Raw genomic sequence first — 25,532 nt, forward strand, 5'->3', positions numbered from 1 at the left:
ATTCTTCTCTCACTCGCTTGAAGTGATTGAATTCATGACTGGACGGAGATTATTGGATGAGAGCGACCTCTATATAACCTTGAATCAACTTCTTCTCTGTTTAGATGAACATCAAGTGTCCCGAGCGTCAAGCGACATGGATCCTGACGATGCTTAGCCATCGACATGCGCAGTTCTTGAACATGCAATTGTACGCATATCCACGATCAGGGCATCTCATGAGAGTTCTGAATGGTCAGAAAACTCATGTATCATAGGCCTGTTGTTGTTGTTGCTGTTGTTTTCTCAGGTCCTGTATCGAGTGGGGTTATCGATGCCTCCCGTGATAGCTCAACCTGGCGCGCTCAATGGCTTAATCCGCGGCTGGTTTTCCCAACATCGAGACTCTCTCCAATATCGGCGTTCCACAAATGTGCCACCAACAACAATTGTTTTCTAGAAGATGCTTCGAGTCAGCCACGACTTAAATTGCATGCAGCCAAGCCGAATATCCGGAAACATGTACGCATACGGATCTTGGCTTCCGTTGGCTGACGCCGCATTGCTATGATTGCTACCAAGGTACCGAGTGTTTCCCGGGCACGCGAGCAGTTTCCCGATCCAACCACAAGCTCCTCGGGTCTTATCTTTTGAATCACCTGATCGGACTCAGACGTGAAGCCGTCCGAGTGATAACGATGCTACCAGGGCCCTGGTTGAACCCTTCTGCTTCGGGTTGGCGAGTCCGGTTCCCCTGATGCACATATCTGGCCTTGGCAACTCGTGCATCATCCCCACGCTGCGGCATAGGGCTGAAGAACGGTTCATCCGATGCAACACAGCTGAAGACTTCGAAGAACTCGAGCCGCGATGAGGCTTGACTCGCGCTCTTTTCTTATCGGGTTGGCTATGAGCACTCCACTGGATTACGAAAAGCTTATCAGCTTCTCATTTCAATAATCCCGCTCGACGTCACAAATGTGACCAAGACAAGCCGGGGAAATTGGGAACCCCACAAAGTGGATGTTACGCGACGTCGCGACACCATCGCCAACGAACGCCAACACTCGCATTCGAGTCCGGTACCTTGGCGACCCCAGTATCTACTAGACTCAGCGCGGTAAGCGAACAGGAGGGACCACGATTCCCTGAATTGAGTGAAGCCGAAATTCGGGGTCGCCTTCGTCCAATCGACGCCTGCATTTTGCTAACGTGACAACGGCCCGGCCGCCGTTGAAAATGGGGGTATCTCCCGCTCCCTCCCGTCCCCTTCCGTTCCGTTCTTTACCTCTGCCGGCATCGTTCTCTCAGATTGGTCTCGAAGTTTTGGCAAGGCGCAGCTACCCTCAAGAACACTAGCTCGACAACGCCATAACCGCAAGCAAAGATGAAGACCTCCGTCAACCCCATCGTTGCCTCCCTCGGGCTGGCCCTCGCCCGTGGCGTCGCGGCCGTTCCTTCGGTCTATGCCAGCAACCACACCGTTGGCCCTGAGCTGAAGACCTGGCCTGCCGAGGCGGCGAAGTCCCTCAACGCGATGATTGCTGCCAACGCCAACCAGAGCAACTATGCCGTGTTCGACATGGACAACACCAGCTACCGCTTCGATCTTGAGGAGTCGCTGCTGCCGTTCCTCGAGAGCAAAGGTGTCATCACTCGCGAGGCCATGGATCCCTCGCTGAAGCTGATCCCCTTCAAGGACACGGCCAACTACACGGAGACGATCTACAGCTACTACCTCCGCTTGTGCGACGTTGACGACATGTTGTGCTACCCCTTTGCGGCCCAGATCTTCAGCGGCATTCCTCTCAGCGAGCTCAAGGGCTACGTGGACGAGCTCATGGCGCTCAACACCACCATTTCAACCACCTACTACGAGGGCGATGTCATTACCCCCACCGAGGTGTCTCCTCCCAAGATCTTCACCGGCCAGGTCGAGCTCTACAACAAGCTGATGAACAACGGCATTGACGTCTACGTCATCACCGCCGCCGCCGAGGAGCTCGTCCGCATGGTTGCCTCCGACCCCAAGTACGGCTACAACGTCAAGCCCGAAAACGTTATCGGTGTCACTCTCGTCATGAAGAACCTGACCTCTGGCGAGCTCACGACTTCCCGCAAGCAGATCACTGAGGGCACCTACGATCAGGAGGCAAACCTTGGTCTCGTCATGACTCCCTACCTGTGGACTCCTGCGACATGGATGACGGGCAAGTGGGCCGCCATTCTCACTTACATTGACGAGTGGAAGAAGCCTATTCTCGCCGGCGGTGACACCCCTGATAGCGATGGCCCCATGATCTTCCATGGCGTTGATGTCTCCAAGGGCGGCATCCACCTGTGGATCAACCGCAAGGACAGTGCGATGGAGGAAATGAACGGCATGATCGAGGAGTACACGGCCGAGCAGACGAAGCTGGGCCTCCCCGTTACTGCCGATAAGAACTGGGTTATTGTCAAGCCGGATGACATTCTGTAAATCAAAGTTTCTGTTTGGAGTACACCCAAGTATACAGCACCCTGGGCACAAACACTATAGGGAAGCAAAATAGAACTAAGAGTAATGTCTATGATATACATTTGATCTCTGTGCACAGTCTTGCTAGTGTTAAACTCAGACTTCCAGGCGGTGCGTGGATACATACGTCCACAACGTCCGTATTCAGCACTTCACGCACATCTACACATCCACTCACATTCCCAATTGATACAAAAAGCAACTCGCAACGCGACAAGGCAAAAGACTGGACGAACAGGGAATCGAACCCTGGACCACTCACATGCTAAGCGAGTATTATACCACTAAACCATTCGCCCGAGATGATTTCGCCCGGACTTGAACCGGAGACCTTCAGTGTGTTAGACTGACGTGATAACCAACTACACCACGAAACCATTTGGGTTGTTGAAGACATTAAGGGAAAGAGACGCTAAGATTTGACGGCGGGTCGACGGGGTTGTGGGAATGGCTAAACCCTGGTGGGGGTTGAGTCTTGACTGGTCTTGACGGGCCCGCATCAAGAATTGAACTGCAGATGGGTGAGTGAGACTCCACTATCTCACGAGAGCATTGCTAGAAAGAAACAATTATGCCGAGAGTCAGTGATAGAAGGTACCTATTGTAAGAAAGTTTGTAGTGAGCGGGAGAATTTAAAGCTCCACATGTAAGGCCATGAAGTTGGATCACAAGTATTGTATAACGTGCTGGCATTGTCAAGAAGTTTTCTTGCATTAGGTGTATCACGCTGACCAGGAAATAATGAGTTTGTGGCTGTCAGCATGTGAAACTCCGCCTCATCAGAACTAGACTCATTTGCGACAAGCAGTAGCTGCCATGCCTCAACTTGAAAGTAGCCATTCATAGAAGCGATTGTATATAAGAGCTTCGCGGAGATAGTGCGGACTGGACTTTGATTTTGAGATGTCATTTTACAGTTTGCAGAAGCCGTTTCGAGGGCAGCCCGAGTTCACCAAAGCAGGGAAGCCTTGGTCATTACTTAAAACGGACGACACAACGCACCGGATCATCTCAAGCAACTGGAGGAATATCAGTATAAGAATACTGAATGGAGTAGCCTGTGCTTGAAATATTATTTGAGCATACAACATCACCACAAATGCACAGCGTGACTTTAGTAATTCCCGCCAAACCAAGCGGTCGCTCAGTTGTAGACCGTCAACAGATTTTAACTAACCATGTAACATCATCCTATTGCTCCATTTTTAGGTGTTCACTCGGTTGTTTGGTCCCACTTACAAAGTTTAGATTCCTTCAATGGAGCCTCAAAGGAGTTAGCCTGCATACCACATAGCCGACATCAAGCTGAGGTCCGTTCTGGTAGGCAGTTTGCTATGTCCAGGGCCATTCTCCATTCTATCTTTAGGCTGTCAGAAACTATGTGGCTAGCATTCTTTGAGTGATCTTTTAAATCCCATGGCAATGAATTACTAATTCTGAGCCGACATAGGCGCTTTGTTCAAGTATTTGCAAAACTGCAGTGCCCACCTTGTGCTTAGCGCGATGAATGACGTCGCCTACAGAAGCCTTGGCGTCACCATCCGACATGTGGAATTAAAAAGGTGACGAAATTCGGCCTCACCACCCGAGGAAGAATGAAGTGACCAATTCCTCACTCTAAGCGAACCCCCATCACAGGCAAAGACTGCTTCAACCGTATTATATCCCAGCAACCACGCAGGATCGTTTCTTTCATCTCTATACTGCAAACCATCTCTAGTGCAAACCACTTTCTGCAACAAATATGGCACCAACGAAAGATAATCTCGGTTTCCAGTGCGCCGTCATTACCGGTGGCGCTGGTGGCATCGGAAAGGTCATGGCCCAACACTTCATCTCAAAGGGCAAGAAGATTCTCCTCGCTGGCCGTACCGAGTCAAAACTTCAGGAAACGACGAAGGAAATTGGGGCTGCAGGCTACTATGTTCTTGACACGGGCGATGTCGAATCCATTCCGAGCTTTGTCAAGAAAATCACTACCGATCATCCGGAATTGGACTGCCTAGTCAACAACGCAGGGGTCCAGCGGCCCCTTGAGGTGCTCAAGGACGATGACTTCCTCTCAAAAGCCGATCAAGAAATCAACATCAACATCCGCGGTCCAATGCACCTGGCTTTGGGCCTACTGCCACACTTGCAGAAGAAGGAATCGGCTCTGATCATCAATGTGTCGAGTGTCCTGGGCTTCATTCCATTCTCAATCATCAATCCGGTCTACAATGGCACGAAAGCTTGGCTGCACTTCTGGAGCATGAACCTCCGCACTCAGCTGAAAAATGGTGGTTCCAGGGTCAGAGTGGTGGAAATCGCACCGCCGACGGTAGCTACTGATCTTCATCGGGAACGATCGGATCCAAATGACAACAAGAAAGAGAACAACCCTAATGCTTTGAGTGTGGATGAGTTCATGGAGGAGGTTGCGAAGAAGTTGGAAAACGGCGACGAGACCATCGGCCCTGGCATGGCTGGTGAAGTAATTGACCGCTGGTACGGTGCATTTGGCGATCAGTATGATAATGCTGCGGCGGGCAAGTAATAAAACCAGCGCCAGGTTCTCTTTCATAAATATCTAAGAGCGAAATATTTTGTTCGAATTCGAAGAATCCTCAGGGTCAACCTCTATGCCGCCCAACCCCTCGTGCAGTGTCTTGCGTGAGAAGCCCAGGGTCTGAAATTTTCAGACTTTCCCCAACGTTTTCAAACTATCAGTCTTCGATCCGTAGTGATCGTAACAGCCAATGACTCCATTTCTAACCCAGATGCCGTAGGCTAGATAGTCGCCTCTGGTTAGCCAACTGAGCATGCATGCTACTTTTGGAAATACTCACAAATATCTACCCATGACCAATTATTGCCTCTCCAGAACCATTTTTTTCGCGGGCAATTCGAGCAGTACAAGTACAAAGTGCTGCCTTTTTCTTTTGGGTCTTGCTGCAATCTGCACCCCTTGCATTTGTGGCCTCCGCTAAGAAAGAGGGGTGTTAGCTGCGTTTAAAGCCGACAAACTCGTGTAAGATTCAAGGAGAACGTAGCGCGGCCTCATATAGTCTCCGGGAGAAAGGCCGAAAAGTCATGCCTGGGTCAAGAAAAGGGGGACTCAACGCATCGGCCCATTTGAGGAACCCATCAAAGTTACCGATACACCATCGAAGATCAATCCACGTGAGTACTTCGTTACCAGCGTCATTCTTGCAGCGGGCATTCAAGACGATTGGCGTCTCATAGTCCGGTCCACCAATATCGTATGTGATGTCCTTGCACAGATTCTGGATACAGTCAGACTCGAGCGGGCAAGTCCTGGCTATGGTCGAAGACGCAAAGATCGATAGAATGACGAAAATAGCGAGGTTTGTGAGACTCATGGTTGCGACGGGGACAAGTGGTATGTAATTGTCAAGGCGAGGGCCTGATCTTCGAATGCATGGAAAGTTCCTGTAGAGGCACAGATCGGTCGAGCGACTATTGGAAGCGGCGCGATGTATTTAATGAAATAGGCTCTTTTGATGTCTCGCCGGCTCATTTTTGAACATTAGACGGATTCAGATTCAAACTCGAGTGCCATAGCACCGTGTTTGAGGCATTCCAGACCGTTCATCTTTACATTAGAGAAAGAGACCCAAGATGTCTGAGGTACTTTTTCCGGATGTTGACATCAAGCTCTGACAGATGGACACAGGGGGAAAACTAGAATGGCGTTCTTTGGCGAGGTGCTCGACCCTGATGCCGCTTTACGCCCCCTTTGTGAAGTTCCAAGCCATCGTCGTAGCTGAGTTCAATGGTCTTCTCAGCTTGGATCTTTGAAGATGATGAGGGCTTCGGGCAAGTCAAGTGGAAATGTGTTTTGCAGTACAATGCAACTGCTTCCAGGAAGTGAAACAAAATACTGAATGTCAGTTTGAGCTGTCATATATTGCCTCAGCTTCCACCACGTGGCACAGATCCAAATTGTGCAACATCCACCACGTGAGACAATCTTTCACTGCCCGCAAACCTTTGGCGATTTGCAACTCACTGCTCAACAAAGCAATCTTGTATCACCATCTTTGATCACTGGCAACCTATGCAGCCGGTTTCATTTGGGTCGGTTCTCAAATGATTCAGCGGGCCTATTGTGGGTCTGTGGAACCACTGGTCGGATTTGAGTTGACACAAATTTTCATTCCATCAGACCCATAGCCGTGACTCATTTCCAGGGCTTCTTGAAAGAATAATGCTCGAGTATCGCTCACCTAATACGTCCCACAAGCACGGTAGCTCAGGGGTAGAGCGCTGGGCTCATAACCCAGAGGTCCCTGGATCGAAACCAGGTCGTGCTAGTTTTCCTTTTTGCACTTTTTCTTTTGCTCAGGCTACGCTTAGGAAGCTGGTGATGTGTTTCTTCGTATTCTACTCATTGATTCTGGCGCATTATGTCTACTTAAGTGCCTATATCTTCCTTGAAATCTACGAGCCTTAGTAATTTTGCTCCTCAACAGTTGCAGACAGGGTGAATCAAGTTGGCATCAGAGCTTCCCCTCAGCGCGTCTTTGGTCCCCTAGTCTTTATCAAAGAGTCGCCATCTACTCTCGTTCTTGACTCAAGGGGGGACGATTGTTGACGGGATTGGCCAACTACCCATGCAAGAAAATGACCCCACTGAATCCTTCCAATAGTCTTGACGTCTCATCCATCAACGCGCTTCCCTCAAACCCCGCTCGTTGCATGCTCGTTCAATAGTCCTCCTCTCGTGCTCTCTTTGCCGCACACCCAACAGACGGTAACTCACAACCGAAAATGAACAAGCAATGCATCTACTGCGCGAAGCTATCAATCGAAGCACTGGTCGAGCTCGCCAAGATCAGCTTTGAAGCACAGAGATTTCCACAAGATGCCTATTACCAGCACCACGACTCGTTCAGCGCTCTTGAGCAGTCAGCTCACGATGGCTGTGATCTATGTCAAGTCATACTCCAATGCTTCCAGCAGACACCTGCGACGTAGAACAACCTCTGGAGTGGCCACAAGAATGGAATGAGACAAGCAAGGCGTCCTCGGACGGATATCCCCAAACAATGTACTCTGTTGCGAAGGGACTCGACGTCTCAGACGTTAAACTTTGCATCAACACATCGCATCTGTACGATTCACAAAGGCTGCGGGATGTACAGGTCTTTGATGAAATCATTGTCCAAGTTGGAACTTTGCACATTGAGACGGATGAGAACTATGGCATATGGTCATTTCCCCAGCTTGTATTGAGACTGAGTACTCCTAAAGGTTGGTTGGAAGCAATTAGATCCATCAGAAGGTCATGATCCTGAACTCACATCTCTATTCCAGACCAGGCGGTCTATGTGGAAACATTCCGTATTGGGAGGTTTGAAGTTGACCCAGATCTCGGGTCCTTGACAAATCACCAACTAGCCAAGGAATGGCTTACAGAGTGCTGCCACGATCATGAATCATGTCTCTCGCATCAGATACACGAACTTCCGAGCAGAGTCATCGATGTCGGTAGCTCCTCGAAAGAAGGCTCGGTTCGTCTGCTTCTCTCCCATGGCTTGAAAGCAGACTACGTTGCCCTGAGCCACTGCTGGGGTGGGGCAATATCGCCTCTTTTGACGACCGAATCAACTGCCATCTTCCAACAGAACATCGACATTGAAGTATTACCGGCTAACTTTCGTGACGCTATCACAATAACACGTCATCTTGGTATTCGCTATCTGTGGATAGACTCTCTGTGCATACAGCAAGACTCGAAGTCGGATTGGGAGGTCGAGTCCAAGAAAATGGGACTGGTATATCGAAACTCAACAGTGACGATCTCAGCGATGATTTCCGGGCATAGCAAGTCAGGGATCCTGAAAACCAGCCAGTCAGCACATAGTCTCGGTGCTTCCACCACTTTGGACGTCTTTGGAGGCGATGATGACACATCTAAGGTCACTGTGAGACGGAAGAATCTACAGGAAGAGAACCTCATATCTTTGGATAGGCGCAGTGCGCTGGCAGAGCGTGGTTGGACCCTTCAGGAGTACATTCTGTCTCCAAGGCACCTTTTATACGGGCAAGAGATGATTTACTGGAGATGTCCTCGAGGGTTCAAATCTTCAGACGGCTTGCCGCCAGGCAATAACTCACCGCACACGATTTACAAGGATGCTGCACAAGTCATTTGCTCCGATATTCTACGGCATCCTGATGAGGTACCCCCTGATATCGATGCCATCTTCAGAGACTATTCCGAGCTTGTCAACGCGTATTCGCAACGAAAACTGACCTACGGCTCGGACAAGCTGCCCGCGTTTTCCGGTCTAGCCCAGCGACTCCATCCAGCCATAGGAGGTGAATACTTGGCTGGGATCTGGACAGCCAATTTCAGACAAGGCCTGCTCTGGACAGCAGAGATGAAATTTTGTCAGCATGTCAACGAGCCTTATCGAGCACCATCATGGTCATGGGCTGTGACTGATGACCTAGTGCTCTTTGAGGGTCCACAAGCGGTTGAGGAACAGGTGGTGCTAAAATCGACGCCATCAAGCGCCAAACTTCTGGAATACAGCATCAACCCTAGGGTCCCTGACAACCCATACGGCGAGATCCTCTCAGCAAAGCTGGTGGTGGAAGCCTTGACGAAACCGTTCGTGCGTAGCCGTCAAGTGGTCGAGACCATTCTAGACCCGAACTCGATTGGAACTGCCAACTTTGATGAGCCGGCTGGCCCCGAAGACTCGGTTCCAATGGGCTGGGCGAGCCTTTTCCGCATGAAAACAGAAGGTGGAGACTACATAGTCAGCATCATCACTCGTCCAGGTGACGATGCTGATTGGGAAGTCGACTTTCATTACTTTCGGGAGCAAGACTATCTTTTGATGCTCGTTTACACCGACGACGATGGCGCAGAGGACGATGAGACTGAGTGGTCGCAATCGCCTGCGTTTTGCCTGATACTTCGACAAACGAGCGATGAATCTCAGGAAACATACGAGAGAGTCGGATTCGCAAAGTTGCAAGAGCCTAGGCTGAGATGGCTCAAGACTTGGGAACGATGCGTTCTGACACTTGTGTAGATAGGAACATAATCAACAGCGAGATATTTGTGTCTGTTTCAATGCGACTTTGAAATCGCAACCCGCGGACATGTGAAGATAAAGTCGGCCCACCCCCGGAATCTGCGCATGAGTCGTAACCGCACGAAAACGTCGGTGTCATCCGTGACCCTGGTCATCGCAGGCCTGTCGAATTCCGCCTGTGTTTCCTATTTCTCTCATTCTCCTCATGGCAACCCCAACAATATTGCGACTCCGATGCGGGGAAATCGTTTGCCAAGTTCAAAATCCGACGTGGTTTCTGCTCCGGTTCGTGTGGAGAAAAACATGGCCAGATCGCGGGGTCGCATCACACATTTTATAAGCGCCCGACTCGGAATCGCGCGCTCTTCTTAAATGCAACCTTCCCCCGGTGTGCGCATTCGGCTGATTCCCCCGCGTTGTTTACCCAGGCGCATCCGCCCGTTCGTTTTGTGACGCGCATCCTCGGCGCGGAGCTCGGTGGATAGCCTACATCGGAACGATATTTCAATGGTGCGCGTAACAGTTGCGATGACCTCACTAATGCTCGACTCAAGCTATCCATGCCGGGGAACACGGGGCCGTGCGGGGAGGATGGTAGCATTTCGCTCTTGGCATCAAGCTATAAGATGAACACGAGTCGTTCGACGAATTATGCTTAAATACTGGTTCACAAGATGCGATGATTGAGACTCTCTAATCGTCCCGGCTCGACCACGTCCATTCATTGCAGCTCCAGTGCAGCCATGGCCTCTGTCGCGTTCACTCTTCTAACGGCGCTTGCCAGTCGGGCTTCGGCCAAGACCGTCAAGACGCCGACGCCTCAGATGGGTTGGAACAGTTACAACTACTACAACTGCTACCCGAACGAGACGATCATCAAGGAGAACGCTCACGCCGTCGTGGACACCGGTCTCGCGGAGGCCGGGTACTCTACCGTCACGACGGATTGCGGTTGGCCGGCCAAGGACCGTGATGCCAATGGAGAGCTTGTGTGGAACCCGGCCCTCTTCCCGTCCGGAGGCGCTAAGGAACTCGGCGACTACCTCCACAACCTCGGCCTCAAGTTCGGCGTCTACTCCGGCGGAGGATACTTCCAATGCGGATCCACTGATCAGCCTGCCTCGCTGGGTATGCAAATCATCGTAGCTGCGATTGACTGACTGGAGTTGACCATGTTTTTAGACCATGAATTCACCGATGCGAAGTCATTTGCTGCTTGGGGCGCAGATATCCTCAAGTAAGTTCAAGTGATCGGGCTAAATGACGATTCTGACAAGATCAAAGATATGACAACTGCTATCCCATTGACCCCACGGTGATGGTCGACTACGTCTCTGAGGAGGCCATCTCCCCGGACCGCTTCGTGACGATGGCTGAGGCGATGAACACCACCGACCGAGACATGGTCTACCAGGTTTGCCAATGGGGCACAGGAACCGACCTGGGTGTTTGGTAAGTCGTCACTTACCCGCATTTGTCTGCTGACATTAACGGAAGCTAATCTCGCATGCAGGGTTCCCAAGATTGGAAACAGCTGGAGAATCAGCAACGACATCTACAACAGCTGGCGCAGCATCTGGCGCATCACGAACCAAGTCGTCCCCTTCTACAAGTACACCGGCCCTGGTGCCTTCCCCGACATGGACATGTTGATGTGAGTGGTCTGATGATAGTCTGCCTGACATCACCGCGGAAACTAACTGTAGCACTGCAGCGTCGGGCTCAACGCCTTGTCTATTGAAGAGGAAAGGTTTCACATGGGCATGTGGAGTATTAACAAGTCGCCCCTCACCCTGGGCGCCCCGGCCATCCCCGCCCTCGTGCCGGAGCACACCTTGTCCATCGTCGCCAACAAGGAAGTAATTGCAATCAACCAGGATCCGCTCGCCAAGCAGGCCCAGCTCGTCCGCCGCTTCACCGAGGAGGAGTGGGACGTCTGGGCCGGCGAGCTCTCTGGCGACCGCCTCGTCGTCGGCATCGCGAACTGGAAGAACGACTCCCAGGCCGTCAGCTTTGACGTCGCCGACGTGCTGGGCGTGGCCTCGGCCAACGCCCGCGACGTCTGGGCTGCGAGTGACGTCGGCTCCATCTCGGGGACTTACGAGACGACCCTCGTGGGCCACGAGCTCAGGCTGCTGGTGCTCTCAGACCTCTCCAGGGCGGAGCCGGTCCACAGCTCCACCGGGTATTACACGGCCACAACGAACGGTACGCTGTCCGGATCAGCGGCCGCGGTGGCTTGCGGCAGTGGTGGATGTCTGCCCAGCGGGTCGAAGGTGGGCAACATCGGGTCAGGGGCTGCGGTCAAGTTCGAAGGCGTCGAGGCCAAGAGCGAAGGCAAGAAGTTGCTTGGCGTTGACTTCATCAACTACGATGTCGCCCTCGACACTGCCTGGGGATTTGGTGCCAACGTTCGCAACATGACTGTCTCTGTGAACGGCGGTACTGCTAAGCGGTGGGCATTCCCCATCTCTGGAGGCAACTGGTTCGACACAGGCCGCTTGCTGGTCGAGGTTGATGGTTTCAAGGGTGACAGCTCCAATACCGTGGAGTTCAAGAACGTCGGCAGCGAATGGGCTCCCGACTTGGTCGGTTTCGAAGTCTTCGAGTCCGCCTAAGCTTTCGAGCAGCGTCTTTTCTTCTTTGCACATTATTATTCAAGGCCACTCAAGACAATGGTCGTCAACGTTAAGTTAGTTTCTAATCATATTGATCTGCCCACCGAGAGTCCTGTCTTTACCACACGGTGACATTGTACAAAGGAAAACATTGGTGCATTTGAAAGTACACTAATGGGGTATACGTGTAAAACAGCATTTTAACCAGTGCATGCCACCCAGTCCTCCAGTCGTGTTCGATAATACTACAAGGTTAGTGCGTTGAAAACGTCGGTAGTGGTCAATTACTCTTCTCAAGCGAGCGAGAGCGAGGGTGGCCGGGGTTGCCCGTGAGCGAGTCTTCGTCGTCGATCTTGTAAAAAGTGCTACCGCTGCCAGTGTCGTCGTGTCCCGACCTTCCACCAAATGAAGGAGTATTGGAGTGCTCGGGCGTCTGGTCGACTCTGATTTCAACGTCGACTCTTCGGTGGATTCCGTTCGCGCTCTTGGGGATGTTGTCCAACTGTAGTTCGGCGGGAACGGCTCCGACGCTGGCTCGGTGGTAGCTCTTGAGTCCTGCGTCGTGCTCGCCGCGGTTGGCATCGTGCTGTGTCGTGCGGTGGCCGCGAGAGTGGCCTTGGGAGTAGGAAAGCGAGTTGAATCTGAAGCCGCTGTCTTGACCCTTGGCGAGCCGGGTGATGAGAGACGCCATGGACATCTCAATGTTAAGCTTGACCATGTAGGCGACGGGGTGGAACTGGATGAAGACGACTTGGTTGGGTAGCGACATAAGTCCGATGAGCATGCCGTCCATGGCAATAGAAAGAATCATGAGCTTGGCGTTGAAGCCCACAAGGGGCTTGTATTTGACCAGACCATGCTGGCTTAGGAGTCTTGTCTTGACGATGCGCAAGAAATACCAGTTGAGACCGGCATCGACAATCAGGATGAGGACCTTGGAGGTGCGGTCCCAGTAGTGGTTGATAAGGGCGAAACTGCGGGCATGAGGTCAATGTCGTTGAAGGGTTCGTCTTATAGTTGGGTCAACTTACGTGTCATTGACAGGAGGGGAAAGATGGGATGGAATCCAGATAATGAAGACGGCGATGTTGATCACAGTGATGAGCACTGCGGTTCCCCATTTCAACCTCATGATTGTCTTCTGGCTTTCCGCAATGACTGCGATTCGGTTGATGATGATTTGCATCAATAGTTGGACCTCAAAAACCCAACAAAAGAGAATGAAGAACAACACCGGCACCCTAGCCAACCAGAGTTAGTATTAAATTTCTCAACAGATATCGTCTCGAATAGACGTACGTTGGTCCTAAAATCCCATCCAAGAACAACCAGCCGATGACTGTGATGACGAGGTTTGCCAGAATCTCACCCCACATCATGTAGATGTATGAACTTCGAAGCGGGTTCCGGTTCCTCCTCGTCTGTTTCATGGCCTCCCATACTGTCAAGAATCCGAAGCCGATGGTGAAGCCGGCCGCCAACGAGGCGATCTGGTAATCGACCTTGGACGCCATCGTGAACCGCCGTGAGCCGGAGTCGTCGTCGTTGTCTAAGCCGAGTATGTGTACGGTCGATGTTTCGAGCTCGCCAAAGTCCTGCCCGGTCGTCTCGAAGCTTCGTGGATACGCCCGGTATGCGAGAAGGGTAGGTCCGCAAGGCGAGACCGGTGGGATGTCGTCAAGACTTTAAACTCTAAAAGAAGGGGACCCAGAGTCCATGTCGAGTGGGAGAGGCCACTCTTAAGGCTTCATGCTTCTCCAGACAGCAGTGGGCTGCGGATCGTCCTCGCCCAGTTTCCATGTCCCACTCTTTCCCGGAGTATTTACTGCATGAGTCTTTCTGACTACACCTCAGTGTGAGCCTGTGGCAACAGCATGGAAAGCTTTTGGTTTGGGTACGCTGGAGAAGCAGTCCAAACGGCCCCGGGCAGCCTGGGCCGCGGGAAGCAAAACCCTTAGCCGACGCTGGAGTGCCTCGGTGGACTAGCTAGACCCAGATGGAACCCACATGGTAACAATTGGTAGTGTCATCCTTAGCCCGACGCCACAGCGCCGTAACGTCGGAGGAGCCCTTCACTACGACGCCGTAGTGGCAGGGAGGAAAGGCTTGCGTACTATTATGGACAGGGTGGTGGAGGGATATGAGACGACAGGACCTGCAATCGACACGCCCTTCCTTGAAATCTCGCCCTTCCTGCGTGCATGGCACGTATTCTGGCGGGCAGAAAACCCAATTAAGGTAGAGGCCGATGGAAGTCCTCGGCCGCCAAGGGTTAGCCTGAGGACGGTAGCAATACAGCTTCAGAAACCTGCAGGTGTCACAGTCCATTGGCCCGAAGACAAAGGATCAACAGGCACAGCAGCCGTGTCTTGTCTTTCGATGTGCCGTCATCCCTATCGTTCAACTGCCGGAGGAAGGTTTGCTGAAGAAACCCAGACGCAGATCTTGGAAAAGATCAAGTCACGCAACAGACGGACGGGGGCCCTTTCCAGAGGCCCTCCTGGAATGCAACTTGGGGTCCCGAAATACAGGCATCCCCTTTCCGGGGGCTCAGTCTTGTCATACGCGCAGCGTGGCGGGCATGGGTCTTTCTGGGTCCCGCTAACAAGAATCTCGCGAAAAAGGCGGGGAATATTAAGAGGAGACGATGGGTCACCAGTGTCGATAACTCCTTCACAGTAAACGAGCCAGCGAGTCACAGCACGAGATTCCGGTGTCTTGCTGGAGACGGGTGCGAAAAATGTGTTCTGGATCAGCAGAGATCGGCACGGGTCCCATGTCTTGATGGATGCAGCTGAAGGCCGTGCGCTGCTCTGTTCTTCACGCCAACGAGTTGACAAGTGATCAAGGTCGCATCATGCCATCTGCCACATCTGCTTTTTAGAGTGGGCGAGCAGAGGCTCAACTGCTGACGTACAGTAGATTGCGAAGGGAAACTCAGACTGCGATGAAGAAGACAGCATCTCCCGGCGAGAAGGTCTCCAGCATCTCCAGATGCAATGTTTCTTCATCAACCCACAGTAGCACTAGAATGAAGCGGGAGAAAAGACTCCAAAACACCCGGCTCTCCTGGCGAAGACACCGGCCAAACACACCAACGAACCACTTCCTACAAGAAACCCCGAACAGCCGTTCATGCGCATGGGACGTCTTCACCCTCGTGCGTTCTGAAACGTGATATCTCCTGCGTCCCAGTCGTTCTGCTGGGCCACAGGGCCGCATTGTTCCCTCCCGGAGATATTTTCCACGTGGGTGAAAGCTTCGACCTAGAATCAATCAGGACACGAGAGCCGAGATAACCGTCAATCAGAGTGCGAGGACGACCGTTCTCCATCCGAGGAAGTAGCAAGGTAGCAATGGCCATTCGCCTTTAACCATCGCCATTGGGGCCCGTTCTCTGTGCGGCCCCCAATGGAAATTTGAACCCGCCAAGATTAAGATGCCAGGGGCCGAGAAGCGAGCGAGAAGAAGGCTGCCACAGATCTCCTTTTCCTCATCAGTTTCTTCTGCACCGTTTCCACTTTCTTCAGCGCAGCATGCCAGTGGACCGACCGTAGACGACGCGCATCATGAAATGCGGGGATGTCGCGCGCTAATGACATGGAACTTCGACGCTTCATCTCTTTTCTCGCCTTTCCTCGTCCATTCATCTGTCAACTAAGCAACATCGTCCCGAAGAAAGGATAGAGCGGCTCGTACCCGAGGTCTAGCGACATAAGGTGGCGGTAGAAAGAGGGGCGTCGAAGAGAGCTGTCCCTCTTCCGACACTGGCACCGGGCGTGGCGTCAGTCGCTTGAGCATCCGGCACTATTCCCACTTCGTCCCCGTCGTCCGTGGCTTGTCTCGATCTGCACTGCAGTGACGGTGATTCGGTGAAGAAACCCCTCCAGAACCACGGTTCCAAACGCAAAGATCCGCGTTCTGCAGCAACTCGAGTTCCGCGTTCGGAAAGTCAATCGGCATATAAGCAAAAGGTTGCAGCTTGTCACAAACCGACCAAAGCACACTGGACGAACTATTGCGAGTCTCGTGACCGTATCCGTATGCCCCTGCGACTGCGTCTAGTGCGTGTGTGGGGAGAGTCTGGAACTCCCGAGCTATGAGCAGACATCTGGTACTATGGACAGTCATCATCTTGCTCTCGTCTGTGTTGTGTAAGCGAGCTGAGAACCGGCGCACTCTCTCCGGCAGGGGATCCTAGGGCGCGGACGTCGATAGCTTCACAGCTATGCTTCATCTCCGGGCTGACAGCTTTCTAGCGCGGTCGCGAGGAATCACAGACGCGAGAGGGACTCAAGACGGTGATGGTATGATGGTATTTTCTTTTCGCAATTCCGCAGTTCGCCAATTCGCCCGACTAGAAGCTGAAGAGAATGTTCGACCCAGAAAAAGCACACGTTCGACCCCGCCGAGAAACGAAACTAGCATCAAAACTACTGACATGAAAGATGCGGGATGCTAACGGAAAACGGGCAACAGAATCAAACCAAGCCCAGCCCTCTCAACACATGAACGCCCTGCTCATCAAAATATCCCCTTCTAAAACCCGCTGAACCACATCATGCACCCGGGACATGCGCACAAGTCTCTATAATCCTCCAAATCCTTTGACGGGAAATGCAAAGTTGACGTGGTGACTCTCGGTTTTCATACCGCCCGTGTATGCCGCCTTGTTTGCCCTCCGGCTTGCCTCGACCCCCGTCCACCCGATGACCGCGACGAAGGTCCTGCCGCCGTTGCCGCCACCGATGCTCGCACTCCCGCTCGCCATGCCGCTGCCGCTGCTACTGCTTGGGCCTCCTCCGGAGCTGTTCCTACACAGCGAGAACCCGCTCGCTACGCCGTTGCACCCGGGCATCGCCTTCGCCCTCTCGACGATCTCGCGCATCCTCTCTTCCGGCTCTCGGCAGCCCTCGAAGCTCAGCGTCTCGACGATGGGCGAGTTGATGACGGCCTGCGGCGCGAAGGGCTTGAACTGCAGGAGGTGGCTCGTGGGTTGTCCGCTCAGCACGGGTGCCAGCTTGGCCATGGCATCGGCATAGTCTCTCGTCCTCTTCCAGGCCTCGCTTGCCTCAGCGTTGATCCAACCTACTCGCGGAAGCACAGTCACATTAGCTCGGCGTCTTTCCGGTCTCTCTCTTGCCTACTGCGGCAACTTTCCCCGGTCGTTGATCGGCAGGGCTGGCGCGCAACGGTTTTTGTATCCCTCCCCGCCGCGTTCTCCTCCCCGGGCATAAGGAGGTTATTCACGTACCAGCGAGGAGCTCCAGCTTCTGCGGATCTTCGCTCCATGGGCCCCATCGAGTGCGGAGATATCCGGGCTGGTTCTGGAGGACTTGAAGCATGGACTTCAGCTGCTCTTTCCAGTCATCAATGCCACCCTTGACGGGAATGATTACACGCTCGGTGACGGCGTTGGCAAGCTGGGCGGCGGCAGGATCCATCACTACAAAGCTGCGTCGCGCGTGTGTATGTGCTTGACTTTGCTTTTCGACGGCAGGACCTTTTTCGTCACGGCTCTTCTTCTTTGTCAACGAGGCTAAATGAGGTAATGGGCAGATGACTTGAAGTTGATTTATAGTTGCTGCTAAGCTCAGACAGAGACAGCTAGCTGGAGACGTCCGGATCCTTTTCTGAAGTAGTGTATGTGGTAATCACGCGTCCCCCTCTAGAGCTGATGTGGACACAACCCTAATCTTAAATACCTACAGCTCAACGAGAGCGAACAAGAAGCGACTGGATCAAGGGATTGGTTCCAACGCAGAAGTTTAGTCTCAGTCCATGTTGTGTGTGTGTGTGTGATATGGGTGTGGTGGGTGTATGGTGTGTGGCTGTCTGAAGTGAAGGGGATCTTGGCTGATGACGTTCTCCCGCTCAGCAGAAACGGTGTTCAGGTTCGCCCGACAATCTGGCACCGCACTTCGGAATGTGGCTCACGAGCGCAAGGCCGTCGGCGTGTCATATCCCGCCCTCCCTTTTTGCCCAACGCAGTTCGCAATCGTGGGAACCCCCGATCAAAGCTTCATGGGGGGTTCGCCAATGTCCGGCTCTGCCTGCTGCCAACGGGGGGGAAATAGGCTCAACGCTCACACTTCGCAACATTTCGCAATCGCAACGATACCCGGTGACCGAGGGTCGTGTGTGGTCTTGGTATTGGTATTGGGCTTGGGCTCCCATGGCGTCCCAAGCTCCCCGTCGTCTTGCTGGGCCGAACAGCCGACGAACCCCAAAGCAGGAAACGTTCTAGAAACACCGCGCAGTCCGCTCCGCGCCGACAGAGGATGGCCGATGCGAGGATTCTCCAACCGCTCCTCCGGAACTGGCCGCACCCCGGTTCAGTCCGCCCGCCCGCCTGTCTTAGGGCTGCGGCTTTACAACGTCAAGCACGCCATTGGGTGTGTGTGGCAGGTTTGAAAGAGAACGAAAGCAACCCAAAATCGTGATGGGACGAGTGCAAGAGAAAACGAGAAAAATAAGCGTAATATGTCGGTGTCGCTGTCGGTGTGAGAGAGGAGAGGCGGAAGAGGGTGTGCAACCGTAATGATCTGCCGCCCGCCAATCTCGGACAACGCCGGCCGAACGAGCCGACGGGCTGGTTTACCCCACGGACATGGTGGACGGGACCAACTCAACTTGTTTCGTTTCATTAGCGTCTCTCGCTGCGACGGTAAGACGCTGTCTGTCAAGACTGCATCTTGCAGCATGCAGCATCTCACAGCGGGAACGGCTGTCTGTGTGTTCAAGGTTCCCGTCAAATAACGTTTCATGTCAAGTTTCTGTCCCGTCGACTCAAGGTCCGCAGCTTCCGCCACTCGTTTCTCCTGCAAGGCCGGCCATTGTCAGGAGGCCCAGTGGACAACAGACTACTTTTTTGTTATTGCTCTCACTCGCATACTATGCCTCTTCAGTCTGCAACCCAAAACTGCTCCACGACACCCGTCACGTCAGGTGGAACAGAGTTTCCTGACATGCGGGTGTCTTCGTACCTTATCGAACTCAGCCCAGCTGCGACAGGAAACCATATCCATGGGCAGCTGTCGACGTCGAACAGGTGGTCGGTCCATTGACCTAAAGCGACCTCTGCAAGCCACCCCTTAATAAGTAGAAAGAGCCGCGTATCTCATTATCGACTTCGGACGGGCCCGACTCTGTCGGCACAGAGCCTCGGTCTCTCGTAGTTCCCCGGGTAGCATGGCTTAGTTGACTCTTGCCGACTGTCCCCGTATCTGTATACGCTCTGCCCAAAGGTGATCTTTGCGGATCTAAAACGGGCAAGGGAAACTGCCCCACGACGTCGCCTCCGTACGATGAATTGCTTGATCGTGGTCCGGTCCGCGAGGTTGACTTGTCTCGAGGATCCACTGTCATGCTGAAGTTGCATAGTGATTGATGCGAGACCGACGGTCGAGATTAGTATTAAAAAGAATCAATATCCCAATTGACAATAGAATATGAAAGAGCATCAGAACCATCTGCATCTTGATATTCTGCTGGACATACTACATCCAGAGAACCCCTTTTCCACGCAGCCAACCATCCGATCATCCACAATGGCACCAATCCCAGAACCTATAACTCTCCCTCCAAACTTCACACCCGAAAAGTTCCAAGAGTTTATTGTTCGCGCCCAAGAGATCTGCGGCACCGAAAATGTCCGCGTGATCCCTAAAGACAAGCCCCTCGAGGGCGACTCGTACCTGAACCAGCCCAAGTCACACGATCACTTCCCCCTCTACGAAAAGACAAAATTCGTCGCCTCGGCCGTCGTCACCCCGCGCCATGTACCGGACGTCCAGGCCCTCGTCGGCCTGTGCAACGACCTCGTCATGCCCGTCTGGCCCATCTCCCTCGGGCGCAACTTCGGCTACGGCGGCGCCTCCCCCCGCGTCCCGGGCTCCGTGGTCATGGATCTGGGCCACCACATGAACCGTATCCTCGAGGTCAACGTGGAGGGCGCCTATGTTCTGCTGGAGCCTGGTGTTAGCTTCCGGGATCTGCACGAGTACCTGGAGAAGCACAATCTGCGAGAGCACCTGTGGCTCTCTGTGCCTGTCGGCCAGGGCTCCGTGCTCGGCAATGCTGTCGAGAGAGGCGTCGGCGCAACGCCATACGGCGATCATTGGGGTATGCACTGCGGCATGGAGGTCGTGCTGCCGAATGGGAAGCTGGTGCGCACGGGGATGGGCGGCGTGCCGAACCCCAATGCCGACAAGAATCTCCGCCCCGACGAGCAGCCTGGCTGCGAGACGTGGCAGCTCTTCAACACCGGCTACGGCCCGTACAATGACGGGCTCTTCTCCCAGAGCAACCTCGGTATCGTGACCAAGATCGGGATGTGGCTGATGCCCAACCCCGGCGGCTACCAGCCCTACGAGATCACCTTTGAGAACGACTCGGACTTGCCCAAGGTGGTCGACATAATCCGGCCGCTCCGTCTTCAGATGGTTCTCCAGAATGTCCCGTTTCTCCGGCACACTCTGTTGAATGCCGCGCACTGCGGGCCCAAGACGAAATACACTGACAAGGAGGGCCCACTGTCCGAAGACGAAGTCAACGCCATTGCGAAGAAGCTCGACTTCGGACGGTGGCAGCTGATTGGTGCTGTCTACGGGCCCAAGCCCGTCCGCGATGTCCTGCTGGGCGTCATCAAGCACGAGTTCCTCGCAATACCGGGGTCGCGGTTCTTCCTTCCTGAGGACCGCGCCCGGGAGAGCCCGCTGCGTGCCCGTGAGTTGTTGATGCAGGGTATTCCGACCGTGGAGGAGTTGAGATGTCTGAAGTAAGTGGATATAATATCGCATCGCCAGAGACATGAGCTAACATGAGCTATAGCTGGCTTCCCAACGGCGGCCAGCTCCTGTGGGCCCCCATCTCCAAGGTCTCGGGCGAAGACGCCAAGAAGCAGCACGATGTAGCCAAGAATCTCATCACAAAGTATGGGTTCGACTACCTCGGTGCATTCGCAGTCGGCATGCGAGAACTTCGTAAGTCACCAATCTTGGGTGTGGATCTCGACCGGTGCTAATGGTTACCAAGACCACGTTATCGGCATCCCGTACCGTCTCGACGTCCCAGACGACGTGACGCGCATCCGCAAGCTGGCCCACGAGCTGATCAAGGAGACCACGGCACACGGCTGGGGCCAGTTCCGGGCGCACACGGCCCTCATGGATCCCGTCGCTGACGCCTTCAACTGGAACGACAACGCGCAGATGCAGCTCAACGAGGCGATCAAGAACGCTCTCGACCCGAACGGCATCATCGCGCCAGGCAAGAACGGAGTGTGGCCCGCGAGCTACGACAAGAAGAAGTGGGTGCTGGACGGTAACTAACCGTCGGCCCGGTGGAGGAACGATTTGGTACTGGGGTGCGGCGGCGACTCGTGCCGAGATGACGTGGACTTGATGCTCCAGATAAAATGCAGAAGCAGAACTAGAAGGGTGTAGAGGGCGTGGCCGAATCTTGGAACGGCGCCGGAGATAGGGGTGGTAGTTGAGAGGTTTGAGTAATAGACTCCGCGCGGCTAGATCTTGCATCCAAGGCTAGAGTCTTGGACCGTCGCCGGAGTTGGTTAGATGAGATTGATTCAAATTGAGATACGTGCTAATGCATCTCGATCATGTTGTGTACCCCATGTTTTCTGCGTGATGAGGTCTTTGATCGGGATTTACTGTGCCTGTCCAAAGAAGTCGCTTAGGTTGGCACAAAGAATGGAAGATGCGACAATCCGACCTTCCTCCGGACCTAAACATCCGGAGACCGATGAAGGACGACACGCAGAATAATGTCGTTTCTCACGTTCAACATCATCGCGCAGTCGTTGTTCCATAAGTTCATCTAAATGAACGTCCTTCCCGACGCCCTTCCACATTCCGAAGCAAGGGGTAATTCCATCTGGGCTTCGAAAAAGAGCCTCATCCGTCCGATGTAAGCGTCATCAACACCGGGGCTGACCAGTCATGGTCCGGCGGAGCAGATCCACCGGCGCCCCCCTGGACCGGTAAGCCCCACACCGGACCTGACTCCGTGAGGTACTACTGACGTCTTTCCGTTGGTAAGGCTGTGGGAATAATTGCGGTTCTACCGTAGAACATCGGAAATTCGATGGTTTCTTATTTCCCCTTCGTATGCCGAGGAAACAAAGGCCTGAGCTTGTTTGTAAGCTGGTCCGTCAGGCTCAATCTGGCGGATGACGGCACAATTACACCCAAAGACTCTGTAGCGCCTGAGTAAGACGTTGCAACTCTCCCCGTAATTTCTTCCTTTTGAGATGAGAAATTCTCCGATGAGCCGTTCATCCCGAGTCTATGAACTCATCCCCAGCGGCTAATGCCCAGGTCGCTGGGGAAATGGCGAGCCGACATCGGGAGGTGATTCTGTGATGTTGTAATGGAGTCGTAGTCCCGACGCTTTGCGTAGCTGTGCAACCCAGATTTGTCTTCTATAAGAAGCAAGACCTGTTCATCTGTTCACAGAAAGCCGAGTTCTTCAGCACATCTTCAACACAAAACAAGATGACTAGGATAATGGCGCCCCGAGGCATCCTCCAACATGCTGGGCTTCTCGCCTTAGCGACGACAATCCGAGCGGTCCCGTTCGTCTCTGAACCTCAGACCACAGTCACCTCCGAGCCAACAATCACCGCCTCCCAAGTTCCCGTCCAGAATGTGACTTCTCATGGCCCTTACACAGGACCATCGCCAACCACGACGGGCGCCATCTCAACCAGCATTCTCGCCTCAGAGGTGCCGCAACTTCCTCCCCCAGACGATGCGTACGACTACCCGGCAGACGGCGCTCTCCACGGCGACCAGCCCGCGCCGTACACTCCTGCCGGCGGTCTCGGCACCAACGGCTCCGCGCCAGTATATCGCGTCCAAAGCGACTTCGACTACCAATCTCTCGCTTTGGCTCTGTACCAGGAGTACATCGAGCTCGACCTCTTCCACTGGGGCTTGGCCACGTATCCCGTCGAAGACTTTGAGGAGCTCGGCCTGAACGCCGAAGACCGGTACCTGCTGCAGTTCATGGCGGAGCAAGAGATCGGCCATGCGACCGTCATCACGAACATGCTCGGCGCCGAAGCCCCGCAGCAGTGCACGTATAACTACCCCGTCTCGAACCTCCGCGAGTACATCGACTTTAACCAGAAGCTCACGCGCTGGGGCGAGGCCGGCGTCTACGGATTCCTGCCGCACCTGAACTCGGGCCCCGCCGCGCAGCTGCTCCTTCAGAGCATCACCACCGAGGCGCGCCAACAGATGATCTTCCGGCAGTTCGAGGGCCTGTTCCCGATGCCCGAGTGGCACACCGTCGGCATCCCGCAGAGCTGGGCGTGGACGCTACTGGCGCCGTACATCTCCAGTTGCCCGTGGAACCAGACGCGGCTGATCTGGCAGAACTTTCCCGCGCTGCACGTCCTCAACCAGCCGAACCCGTACCGTATCAACGGGTCCAGTGCCTGGAACGAGACGACTGGCGGGTGGGCTAACACGGCGGCGACGGGGAACATCACCGACGCTGAGTCTTGTGTGAACGCTACGGATTCCGGCGAGGACTGCAATCCGGCCATCTCGCAGAACCGGACGATGCCTCTGTCGTATGCCGGTCGCCAGGTGTTTTTGCAGTGGGATGCCCCGGGTCAGCCGGTCGGCCCGAACAACAGCTACATCACCTCGACGAACGTGAAGGAACCCAAGTTCGCTGCGTGGGTTTCCCAGCTGAACGTTACGTACTCTGCCTTGCAGAATGTTAGCTTGGAGGAAGGAACTGCGTACACCATCCAGCCGAACGTGTCGACGTGGGAGTTTGACCCGGCGATCAACTCGACCATGTTCCTGGCGCTGACTGACACTGACTTGCATGTTACGCCTTACAATCTGACTATGATCAACCCGCATGTTGCCGCCCTGGCCGTGTACCAGGCTGGTTAAGGATTCACGAACGAGGCAATGTGGGAGCCAAGCCGCCGGATCAGGCTCAGAGTCAAAAACCTGGGCAGATTCGTCGCAGAGAGCGAGGTTTCATTTTGTTCTGTACAAAGATCGTTAGCAATCAATCTTAATAACATCACGTTGTAATTACAAACAACCACAAAGCGAGTGTAAAATAGTTGGATGTGCCGGATATAGTCAGGCGAACCTTCGCGTAAATTGATTGGCATTATTGCTCGCCTAGAATCATAACAACTTCGATGCACGTCAAATATTTCTCATGTCCACCCGTATTCGCCGGTCCATGCTATGATGCAGACCCGTGTTTCTTTTGGGAAAGGCAGTAAGCCTAAGGCGGACCTTTCCTTTTTTTTCTAGCCAACGCATGTCTAACGCCCTGTATTGATGCGCCCGTTTAGAGCTCGTTGTGCTCCTGGCCGTCAGCGTCGGAGTCAGCGACAATAGTCTTGACAACATCGGCAGCCTCAGCAACCTTGCTGGCGACCTTTTGAGCAACGCCCTCCTCAGCTGCCTCAGCGGCCTCGCTGGCCTTCTCGGTGGCCTTGATGATGATCTTCTCAGGCTTGGGGACACCGTCGATGCCAATGAGCTCGGTCTCGAAGACTGTGGAAGATAACGATTAGCTAGGACCGTTCAATGATTTGATATTCGGTTGTACAAACCCAGGGTTGAGCCGGCGGGGATAGGGCCCATGCCGCGGTTGCCATAGCCCAGCTCAGGAGGGATGGTCAAGGTTCTGTAAGGCGTCAGGATCGGTTGGTCTCGAACGTTTGGTTGTCGCCCATCTTACCTCTTCTCGCCAATGCACATGTCAAGAAGACCCTGGTCCCAGCTGCGACGTTGTCAGTCATGTTTCTTCGGTCTTTGCTTGTCGGCCGAGTGATTGAACTGACCCCTTAATGACCTGGCCGCTACCAAGCTTGAAGCTGAAAGGGGTTCCGCGGTCGTAGCCTTGAGAAACGAGACGTCAGTATCATTCATGCAACTGGCAATCGGCGCAGCATCTTACTGGCATCAAACTTCTGTCCGTTGGACTGGAGAGTGCCGCGGTAGTGCATGTTGACCTTGTCGCCATTCTTGGTCTTGCGCTCGCACTCGACGGCCTGGGTAACGTCGATCTGGAGCTCGGCGGCGGCGACGCTGACGGCGCTGGAGGCCAGGAGGCCGAGAGAGAGGAGGAGACCCTGCATTATGGTTGAATTGGGACGGTGAGGCGGTAGACTGTGCTGAAGAAGGTCGAGATGTTGTGATTGAGCGGTCAATTGGTCGAATTAGAGACGAACAGCTGGCGAGCAACAAGGAAGACAGCTGCAACGAGGGGCCACCGCCGCAGCTGTGGTGGGTTGAAGCCACGCCGCCTCTCCCTCATTGCTATTTTCCGATTGGCTCATTCACAGGGATAATCCGG

General features: G+C 53.8%; 9 protein-coding genes across 9 annotated transcripts; 6 read left to right on the plus strand and 3 right to left on the minus strand.

The window, feature by feature from the left end:
• Nucleotides 1-1,366: 1,366 nt before the first annotated feature.
• On the plus strand, nucleotides 1,367-2,458 carry CGCA056_v009263 (uncharacterized protein; the record flags this gene model as incomplete). The annotated part of the gene is made up of 1 exon (XM_037324510.1): nucleotides 1,367-2,458. One exon carries the CDS (start codon nucleotides 1,367-1,369, stop codon nucleotides 2,456-2,458), a length of 1,092 nt encoding a protein of 363 aa, XP_037176518.1.
• Nucleotides 2,459-4,241: 1,783 nt separating this feature from the next.
• Nucleotides 4,242-5,033, plus strand: dltE-2 (putative oxidoreductase DltE; the record flags this gene model as incomplete). Its single annotated transcript, XM_037324511.1, has 1 exon — nucleotides 4,242-5,033. The coding sequence occupies one exon, from the start codon at nucleotides 4,242-4,244 to the stop codon at nucleotides 5,031-5,033; it is 792 nt and encodes a 263-aa protein (XP_037176512.1).
• Nucleotides 5,034-7,548: 2,515 nt separating this feature from the next.
• On the plus strand, nucleotides 7,549-9,549 carry CGCA056_v009265 (uncharacterized protein; the record flags this gene model as incomplete). Its single annotated transcript, XM_037324512.1, has 2 exons — nucleotides 7,549-7,753; nucleotides 7,817-9,549. 2 exons carry the CDS (start codon nucleotides 7,549-7,551, stop codon nucleotides 9,547-9,549), a joined length of 1,938 nt encoding a protein of 645 aa, XP_037176513.1.
• A 746-nt stretch (nucleotides 9,550-10,295) lies between these two features.
• aglD-1 (Alpha-galactosidase D) lies at nucleotides 10,296-12,170 on the plus strand (the record flags this gene model as incomplete). Its single annotated transcript, XM_037324513.1, has 5 exons — nucleotides 10,296-10,680; nucleotides 10,735-10,789; nucleotides 10,837-11,004; nucleotides 11,066-11,206; nucleotides 11,267-12,170. The coding sequence occupies 5 exons, from the start codon at nucleotides 10,296-10,298 to the stop codon at nucleotides 12,168-12,170; spliced, it is 1,653 nt and encodes a 550-aa protein (XP_037176514.1).
• A 280-nt stretch (nucleotides 12,171-12,450) lies between these two features.
• Nucleotides 12,451-13,684, minus strand: CGCA056_v009267 (uncharacterized protein; the record flags this gene model as incomplete). Its single annotated transcript, XM_037324514.1, has 3 exons — nucleotides 12,451-13,144; nucleotides 13,202-13,411; nucleotides 13,470-13,684. 3 exons carry the CDS (start codon nucleotides 13,682-13,684, stop codon nucleotides 12,451-12,453), a joined length of 1,119 nt encoding a protein of 372 aa, XP_037176515.1.
• Nucleotides 13,685-16,758: 3,074 nt separating this feature from the next.
• CGCA056_v009268 (uncharacterized protein) lies at nucleotides 16,759-17,614 on the minus strand (the record flags this gene model as incomplete). The annotated part of the gene is made up of 2 exons (XM_037324515.1): nucleotides 16,759-17,258; nucleotides 17,425-17,614. The coding sequence occupies 2 exons, from the start codon at nucleotides 17,612-17,614 to the stop codon at nucleotides 16,759-16,761; spliced, it is 690 nt and encodes a 229-aa protein (XP_037176519.1).
• A 2,106-nt stretch (nucleotides 17,615-19,720) lies between these two features.
• Nucleotides 19,721-21,502, plus strand: VAOA-3 (Vanillyl-alcohol oxidase; the record flags this gene model as incomplete). The annotated part of the gene is made up of 3 exons (XM_037324516.1): nucleotides 19,721-20,949; nucleotides 21,003-21,154; nucleotides 21,207-21,502. 3 exons carry the CDS (start codon nucleotides 19,721-19,723, stop codon nucleotides 21,500-21,502), a joined length of 1,677 nt encoding a protein of 558 aa, XP_037176520.1.
• A 1,182-nt stretch (nucleotides 21,503-22,684) lies between these two features.
• On the plus strand, nucleotides 22,685-24,103 carry rds1-0 (Protein rds1; the record flags this gene model as incomplete). Its single annotated transcript, XM_037324517.1, has 1 exon — nucleotides 22,685-24,103. One exon carries the CDS (start codon nucleotides 22,685-22,687, stop codon nucleotides 24,101-24,103), a length of 1,419 nt encoding a protein of 472 aa, XP_037177008.1.
• A 415-nt stretch (nucleotides 24,104-24,518) lies between these two features.
• On the minus strand, nucleotides 24,519-25,314 carry fkr-5 (FK506-binding protein 2; the record flags this gene model as incomplete). The annotated part of the gene is made up of 5 exons (XM_037324518.1): nucleotides 24,519-24,727; nucleotides 24,787-24,860; nucleotides 24,915-24,956; nucleotides 25,018-25,075; nucleotides 25,134-25,314. 5 exons carry the CDS (start codon nucleotides 25,312-25,314, stop codon nucleotides 24,519-24,521), a joined length of 564 nt encoding a protein of 187 aa, XP_037177084.1.
• Nucleotides 25,315-25,532: the final 218 nt, after the last annotated feature.

Source organism: Colletotrichum aenigma, assembly GCF_013390185.1.
Source record: "Colletotrichum aenigma strain Cg56 chromosome Unknown KSG_Cg56_contig06, whole genome shotgun sequence".
In the NCBI taxonomy this organism is placed as follows: Eukaryota; Fungi; Ascomycota; class Sordariomycetes; order Glomerellales; family Glomerellaceae; genus Colletotrichum; species Colletotrichum aenigma.